General features: G+C 53.5%; 2 protein-coding genes across 2 annotated transcripts; both read right to left on the bottom strand.

The window, feature by feature from the left end:
* Positions 1–271: 271 nt before the first annotated feature.
* Positions 272–2,053, bottom strand: NCS54_00684600 (Glutamine synthetase; the record flags this gene model as incomplete). Its single annotated transcript, XM_053152288.1, has 7 exons — positions 272–584; positions 654–774; positions 834–920; positions 1,068–1,150; positions 1,200–1,534; positions 1,864–1,992; positions 2,051–2,053. 7 exons carry the CDS (start codon positions 2,051–2,053, stop codon positions 272–274), a joined length of 1,071 nt encoding a protein of 356 aa, XP_053008263.1.
* Positions 2,054–6,767: 4,714 nt separating this feature from the next.
* Positions 6,768–8,047, bottom strand: NCS54_00684500 (Hypothetical protein; the record flags this gene model as incomplete). The annotated part of the gene is made up of 3 exons (XM_053152287.1): positions 6,768–7,669; positions 7,724–7,805; positions 7,862–8,047. 3 exons carry the CDS (start codon positions 8,045–8,047, stop codon positions 6,768–6,770), a joined length of 1,170 nt encoding a protein of 389 aa, XP_053008262.1.
* Positions 8,048–8,633: the final 586 nt, after the last annotated feature.

The following is an 8,633-nucleotide window of genomic DNA, read 5'->3' as shown; positions in this document are numbered from 1 at the left end:
GATATTCGGGATCGTGCATTTGAGCCCTGCAAGGACGTCAGAAGATAGTTGTGGCATTCAGCGGTTAAGCGTTTGCGCCACGGCCGGTCACGGCCATGGCCATTCTTCACAGATGACTGGGGGGAACGGTGTAAGTGTTTGAATCAGTGATCGTTGAAATTACTGGATCTCGCTGGACCAGTTGTCATGCTATCTATGTAATAGTATCCCAAACCTCACGCCATTAACCATGTAAGACGAAGTCGTCGTAAAAATCTTTTCACAGAAACGCTTAAGCCATAGAGAACTGAAGGAGAACTTTGGTGACCCGATAAGGATCGGCGTTGGAGGCAGGGCGACGGTCCTCGAAGTAACCGTAGCCCTTGGCTGCGGTTTCCCGAGGAACTCGGATACTTGTGCCACGGTTGGCAACGCCCCAGGAGAAAGAGTCGATCGAGCCAGTCTCGTGGCGACCAGTGAGACGCTGGTCGTTGTCCTCGCCATACTCGGCGATGCACTCGGCGTGGTGAGGCTCAAGCTTCTTGAGGGCCTCCTCGATAACCTTCATGCCACCCTCTTCACGCATAGCCTTGGTGGAGAAGTTGCTAGGTATAAAAGTCAGCATTTGTCGACGAAACCCAGACCAATCGAGATGAAATCAAGAAATAACTAACCTGTGAAGCCCGGCTCCGTTCCAGTCACCAGGGATAGGCTTGGGGTGCAGAGAAACCTTTGCGCCGAACTCCTCAGAGATACGGGCGAGGAAGAATCGCGAAACCCAGAGCATATCACCCACTGAGAAAATTTGGTGGTTAGCGACGAAATGGGGTAAAACGGGGAAACTTCGGACATACTCTCAATACCCAGGCAAGGGCCGACTTGGTACTCCCACTGGGCAGGCATAACCTCAGCGTTGGTGCCAGAAATCTTGATACCGGCGTCTGGGTGATGTTAGAATTGGGGTGTCACGTGACCACCATCGCGACTAGATTGAACTTCCACGAATGACAAATGCGATGGCATGTCGCAAATCATCATTTGTGGGATATTTCAAGCGTGCAGGTGGCTTCGGGGTGGGTAAAACTTACACAAGCAAGCCTTGTAGTGAGCCTCGACAATATCACGCTGGACAACCTTGCCAGTGCCGACACCGCAGTAGTACTCGCCCTGACTTTGAGGATGTTAGAGACGTTCATACAGTGAGTTATCAGACGACTTACGGAGCGGGGAAACCACCGGAGGGCCAGCCGTAGGGTCGGTTGTCAAGACCGAGGAGAGTGTACTCCTGCTCAAGACCGAACCAGGGCTCTTCATCGGCGTAGGTGTCCATGACCTTCACGCAGTCATGTCGGTAGTTGTACTTGTTGGGAGTGCCATCGGCGTTCCAGCACTCGGCGAGAACAATGATGTTGGGAGAGCCACGGAAGGGATCGGGGTAGACGGCGCAAGGTCGGAGGTAGACATCGGAGTTGTCACCGGGGGCTTGGCGGGTGGAAGAACCATCGAAGTTCCAGACGGGGAGGTCCTCGGGCTTGTACTCCTTCTCAGGGAGAGTCTGCGAGAATTGTATCAGTATGACTGTTCTTCGTCGTCGTTTCTTGCTTCCTTCTCAATCGGGCAATGCCGGCTTTATCCAGGCCGACGGATCGGGACCCGCAATACCCCACAAAGTGGGGTATGCGGGCAGCTATTTTTGGTCTCATTGGCCAGAAGGCAGGCGCGACGCCGGAAAGAGCGAATGCACTGCTCAGCCTCGGATGAAGACCCTGCGACGTGATGACGCTGGGTCCGGCCGGGTGGCCAAAACTTGCCGATTCGCCATCACAACAGGAGAAGGCAGCCCGGACAAAGGAGCCCGGAAAGGAGAGAATGAGTAAGACTTACTCGGGACTTTGATCGAGTCTCGCCATCGGCATCAACCCAGACGTACTCGGCCATGATCTGGCCCTTCTGGTCGAGCTTGAGATACTTTGCGAGGGTCTCGGTCCTCGAGGTGACAGGAGCTGAAGTCGCCTGTGACATGTGGTGTTAGTGGGCGCCGATAACAGGAGGGGCATATGATAAGCCTCACCATTGTGAAGGTTGTTTTTGTGAGGAGAGGGGGGAAAGATTAGAATTCCAAGCGAGATCCGGAAGAAAGAAAGTGAATTGATACTAAACGTATCACACAAATAGACGGGAATGTGAAGGATGACCAAATTCAACGTTTGAAAGTCCGGGGCGGATGAGGGTTTTATGTTGACGGATTTGAGCGCCGCCGTCTCCAAGCACAGCTTGACTCTTTCGCCCACCAAAAGATAAGACTTGCTGTGGCCGGATGCAGGGGTGTGGCTGCTACCGGCCATGGTGGGTATTTCGCCCATCACAGGGTGCGATTGGCGTTCGGCAGGGCCAGAAGGAGGGGGGTGGCGTAAGGATCCTCGCAAACCGCACGCACATGGAAGATACATGAGCTCTACATAGAACACCTCCTTCTCCAACATGTACTTGTCGCGGGAGAGGGAAACCATAAGGTAACGACGTTCCGTTCAGGGATTACTCTCGCCACGCCCCGAAGCCAGCCCAGCCCAGAACCCGAGCAAGCTGCTAAATTGAGCGCATTCAAGAGTCGGCTCGGAGTCAGTTTCTCTCTGTCATATCCCATCTCGTTGTGCGCGCGACGGGCAGCATCCCACCGCCCGCTCTCATCATATCCGGTCCTGCGGTCTTCCGGTCAGCCAAGGGGCCCCCCCCCATCCCCCAACCGGTTTTCAAGAAAGAATGGGCTGCGTCAATGCTGCTGCCGGCAGGACAGCTGCTCTCTTCAGGGCACCGCCGCCTCGTGATGACACCGAGGCGGGTAGGGGAGTCGCTGAGTACCCATATGACATAACGGGCGGCGGCCTCGGCGGAGCTCTGCTCACGAGGGGGTGTGTGCGCCGGGTCTGATCCATGTACCTCCGTACTCGCACAGCCGCTCGGCGGAGATCGCCAGCGGCATATGGCGGTGCCCCTTCGAGGTCCCTCCCCAGCCACCACCGGGCCGGGTTGGCTCAGCGACCTCTTGTTAACTGAACTGTAATGCTGTAGACGCAGTGAACAGTGCCGATTCGGCTTCTATTTTGAAAAAGAGTCATCTGAAAATTGACGACCACGGATGGAGATTCCTCTAGAAGCGCCCTCCTCCGACTCGCTCGCCCACGGAGTCCCATCCCCGACGACCAGGCCAGACCAGAGACGCAACGCAATCAGTTCCCCCCATCCTCGGCCAATGCAAATGCCTATCCAAGACCCCAACCCAACGCGCGCCAGGGCCTCTTATCGTCAGAAACTGTTAAAGAGTCGAGTTAGCTGTGGTGCGTGTGTGTGCCCGCCGCATGCCCGCAAGGGGCAAGGTGGGGTGACAAGTCGAAGCCCTTTCCGCTCATTGATCAGCCCGTCCACTCGGCGTGTGCCAATTACTCTTCCTCCAGACCGAAGCCATCGCGGACTGCCCTGTGAAGCCTTGACAGTTTGTGATTACACTTTGATCGAGTCAGGAGATAGCGATGCTATCTGATTGACCTCTCCTCTCTCCCCCATTCCCCATCCCCCCCATATTGTGTGTGCCCCCCAAACCCTCCCACCACGGCGTCGAGGCTATCAATGGCTCCCGCACCCGCGAGAAAGACTCTGGGGTTGAAGTGTGGGACAGGCAAAAAGACAGACTTTGACGCCCTGAGGCTGGCTTGTGCGGCCAGAGACGACGCAACGGTACCTTGAAATCCTTGCGCGGTCCCCAGTGTTCCCCAGGAACCAGTGATATTCCTGGCCTCGACGAGAGATCCAACTCTGGACCCTGTTTTTTACCCCTGGCCCACGTCCCAATGTCATGTATGTACATACATGTAGCGAAAGGCGCAAGCACGCGGCATCGCAGATGGCAGAAGCCTGCCATGGCCAACAAGCGCCCTGTTCGAGCCCCTCCCAGATGCGAGCCATGGATGACTGGCCTTGTAAAAAATTTGCCCTGTCGTTTTTCTTTTCTTTCCTTCTGGTTATTTTCAGAGTCCGGGCTTCTTTCACTTGTTCCTATGACTCTTGAGAACGTCTGAGCTCGGTGGTTCCGGTTTGTCCCCGTTCTGTTACCAAATCGTTTGCTTGAGCCCCAGACGGTTTATACTCGTTTGGGTAAGAGGCCCTGTTTCTTTGTTCGACATGTTCCAACCTGTTCCCAACCCTGCGCCGCATCGCCATAGGCGGAAGCCTTGTGCCGCCGCCTCTTGGTGCTGCTGGGCGACAAGTCGGTGTCTCTCCAAGCACACCCAAGACCCAAGAAGCCCAAGTACCACACCGAGGAGACACCAGTACAAGAGGCTTAGTTTATGCTCCCCTAAGAACGGCTATAATGATGTGAAAAAAATTTTTGGGAAAATTGCAGATAGAAGATTTAATGAATTTGATGAGTTTTATGATATTTTTAGGTTAATTTTAGAATCTTCCCATCTCATTTCTATCCTAAAAAGTCATCAACTTTGACATTCGAGGTACACCTCCAGCTACGTGGATCCTGCAACAAACGCCACCCCAAAAAAAGCATGCTCTGGAGCCAGAGGAGCCACACCAGGACGCAGGACGCAGGACGGACAGCAGAATCTTATCGTCGGCCCTTGATTGGTCCCAAGGATGTTCTGCATAATGCCTGTTATCTCACCTTGGGCTGTCACGGCCACGGCTGCCAGCCGTTGGAAGCTCCTGGTTGGGTAAAATCGCTCAGCGGGCTGAGCAAATCTGAGTTTTTGGGTGAACCCCCAGTCTTTTTTTTCCGTTTCCCCAGACCGTCTCCGTACACCTTGACTCCAGATTGTCAGGTCCCAAAGCTTGCTCTCCGGCCTCGGGGAAAAAACTTCTTCTTCTGGTCCCGTAGCTCCTAGTTTAATCCACGATCCCTTCATCTAGAATATCTTTCGGGTTGTTGACCGACCTCCCTTCCCCCTTGGCAACTCATCTAGAAGCCCCTCCGTTTTCCCGGCGTCGAGATTTTATTCCCGAACTGGGCCCGGCTGCCTGTAACGAACCGTTCATCTTGCTTTCTCCTGTGGGCACGAGACCAGGGAAAGAGAGTGACTTGGTTGCAAGGGTTGCAAGTCGCCCTGCACATTTTGACTCTCAATTGACACATCCTTGAGTGTCTGACAGTCATGAGAATTAACAGGGGAGTTAACAACGCGCATGCATTCATAATGAGCCACGTTTGCCTTTTCCTACCTTGAAAAATGCAGGCGAATATACATTTCTAAAACATAATGACTTGGTACACGGACGCGTTATACATGCACGTAGCTACGTTTTCGTACCCCGGCACCTACGAAGTTCCCCATCAAAGCCAGGGGTACGTACCGAATGACCCACGCAGATGCAATCGACACAATTATCTACACATGTTTAGGACGGCAACTCATCATAAAAATCGTGTCTTATTTTAACCACCATTTCCTCTTTGGCCATTTACATACTGTGCGGTCTTTTTCGCCTTCACCGTCGTCTCGGACACCTGGGAGATCTGCGGCTCCCCGCAATCGTGTAACTCGTCTTCCCAGAAAGAGCCAGGGCCAATCAGAGGCCTGTGCGACGGTATGACACGACGAAATGAGTAATGAAAGTCCGCTGGTCTTTGGTCTTACCCCAGGTTTTACTGTTGATATCTTTCCCTATCTTTGCACGAAAGAGCAAACTGATCGCGATCAGTAAAGGCTTCGTGTCTATTGGATCCTCGGATCACGGGTGCGGTTCCCTTTCCCTCTTCCCGTTCTACCGGGCGCGACAATCCGGGGAAGATTGGGTGATGGAATCACGTCTCCAGAACCCCCGCGCGAATGAGGTCGTCCTGACTTGTTGAGATATCGTGCCGGTTGGAAATCCTAATCCGCCGGCTGCGCATTGGATCCCGGCATCTGGGGTAGATGCCGAGATGCTCGGGATCCCATTCCAGGGTGCTGGGTTTCAGAGCTGCGGGCGTAGGTGAGTACGGAGTCGTAAGCAAAGGATTGTGGAAGAGGAGTAGCGAGCCTCTTAGACAAGTTGAAGAATTAGAGGAAGTAAGCACACAAGTCCGAGACTGAGATCAGCACGATACAACCTGTTTCATATTTCACGACAGGTCCAATCGTGTGGATCTAAGCTGCTGTGCCCTCGTGGCTCTTCATTGTCTTACTGCACACCTCCCTAGCTACCACACCATGTGCCATTCGTGCGCCCGGAGGTCCCTCCGGGTTGCCTCCCGAAAACTCTGCGAAACACGCCGAGACCCGGGCGGGGTGGGCGGGGGTGTGACGGGGCCTCACCGGGGTTGACCTTGCCGAAACCTAGGCCAAGTGCTTGGTGCGGCTCAACACCACACAAGTGGCGACGGGTAACGCTGGTCTAGTTGTCATCATGAGCCGAATTTTATGGCAATCAACGGGCGGGTTTATGGGTCAAGTTCTACAGCAGTCGACAGCGGGTTGTTTCCACGAGATTTTCATTGGTCTTAGCAGCGTACCCCTGCACGCACCCGGGTCGAGGAAAAAACGAGACACCAGTATAAACCCATTAGCTGATTCTCCCTTAAAGATAGTAATAAGAATAATAATAAAAAAGGCTCTAAAATATTATCATTATTATGATATAAGTTTTAATTTTTATTACATTTTATATAAATTTATTTATATAATTATGAGGAGTTAGGTCACTCTCTTTCTCTTCTGTTGTCTCGTTTATTTCTTGACCCCCTTGCCTTGGAGGGACGGGAAATGCACCAGAAGCTCTGATGACGTCGCTTTCAACTAGCCCTACACACCCATGACGCTCTGAATGGGGACACCCCAGTACCAGCTTGCTACCGCCATGCCGCCAACGCTCATCGAGACGGCCATGAGGAAGTTGACATCATTGTTGTCGAGAAGATCCCATCCACTTTCAACCACACGAGAAGGCCGCTCGTCACCAAAACTTGCCTTGCGGTGCTTGTCCCGAGGATCGTAGACATCAGCGTCAGCTTCACCATCGTCATCGTCTGCAATGGCGGAGCCGCCCAGCTTCGCAGTCGCCCTCTGACCTTCCCCATGCAAGATGGCCGCCTTGATGTCGGCCCTCTTCTTGGAGTGCGCTGCCATGGCCTCGGCAGACTCTGCCACGAGCACCCGGTTGCCGCCCTCCCCTTCGACGATCTTTCCAGACCGGACGTCCTTGACTGATCGCTGAAACATTCCGCCCAGGAAGCTGTCGAGCACGCTACCCAACGTGCCCCAGATCACCATGAAGCCCATAAACTTGCGTCGTTCGAGCACCGACCATGGCGATCCACCCCCAGGTTTCTGTGCCGTCTCCTCGCTGCATGAAGGTAGGAACATCATGGCCGCAGTGACGATGATCATGGACCCCAAAAGTCCCGCGCCAAGACCCATGAGAGTGACCCCTCCATTTGTTCCGCGGGGCACCTTTCGCAGTGTTGGCGACGTGATGAGGCGGGGCTGGCTCTTGGACAGGATGCCCAGTTCAGAGCTGAAGGTATCGGCGGCGACGGCGGCGTAGTTCGCAATGATTCCCACGACAAGGAGATCACCACCCCAGGAGAAGCACAGTGAACTCTCGGGGTCCGGAGTATTCGGGTCGACAAAGGCGGCTTCCCGTTTGCGCAGTTGGTTCGCGTGGAGGATCGTGAGGACTGAGGCCATCAGGCTGTTCGCGAGGACTGGCGAGCAAGAGTTAGCTAGCCCCCATTGGGGACAGCGCTTGAGGAACTTACCTTGAACATGCGTTCTAGGTCCTTCTCCGCCAGATGTTCCCTTGGAGGGAACTGTGTAGTGCGACTTGACATCTTCCTTGATCTACGGCCACGTCAGGATATTAGGGTCAGTCCATGGCGGCGGGCGCAAAAGCTCACATGCGTCACGCGTGTTCCTGCTAGAAAGAAGACACAAAGGAGGACGAAAGGAAGATTCCATGGGTGGTAGGCGTGCGCGATGGCTGTCAAGGTTGCGACGGCTATTCCGGCCGGGGTCAGCGAGTTCCTGCTCCACGCTCGGTAGACGAGCGCGCAGGTCGCGGGGACAGCAATGATCGGTTTCATGGCCGTCGCTGTCAGAGCTTGCGGGATGAGAACGAAGCTTAGAGGGGGGAGAAGAAATGTGCGTTGGAGCTCCTGATAGATCCAACTGGCATGTCCACACTGGATTTAATTTTGGAGTGTGAGCTCAGATTATCAGCTGACGTCAGCGACGGTGGCTGCTGAGGCCAGAGCACGTGGGTGAGCGAGCGCTACCTAGGTGTGTGAGATGGACAACACCAGCCATTGAGAGAATGCAAGGAAGCATAATTCAAGTACGGATTATGAACCTCTCAGAGAAAAGGAATGAATTCCTAGTTGTTGTCATCATTTTTAGTGTTTGACACTTGTTTGTAATGTTTGTGAATTGACAGTTCCGCCCTGTAGGTTAAGGATTGGAGGGCTACTGACATTTATCAGCTTACACCGTGTTGAAAGAAGGTTTATTAAATGCAAATGGTGCGAATTTCGCATTGCTATGCGATTAAAGACATGGCGGTTATGTTATCTACTATCTCTCAATTTCAACATTGGAGCTTTTGGGACATTGTTCCTATCTCATCTCTGCGGGGTTATTTTGATCATATGTGATATCATGGCAAGATAAGAA

The sequence above is a fragment of the Fusarium falciforme genome, chromosome 5 (genome assembly GCF_026873545.1).
Source record: "Fusarium falciforme chromosome 5, complete sequence".
Lineage (NCBI taxonomy): Eukaryota > Fungi > Ascomycota > Sordariomycetes > Hypocreales > Nectriaceae > Fusarium > Fusarium falciforme.
The sequence above is the reverse complement of the archived record's forward strand: the minus strand, read 5'-3'. Positions and strand labels throughout refer to the sequence as shown.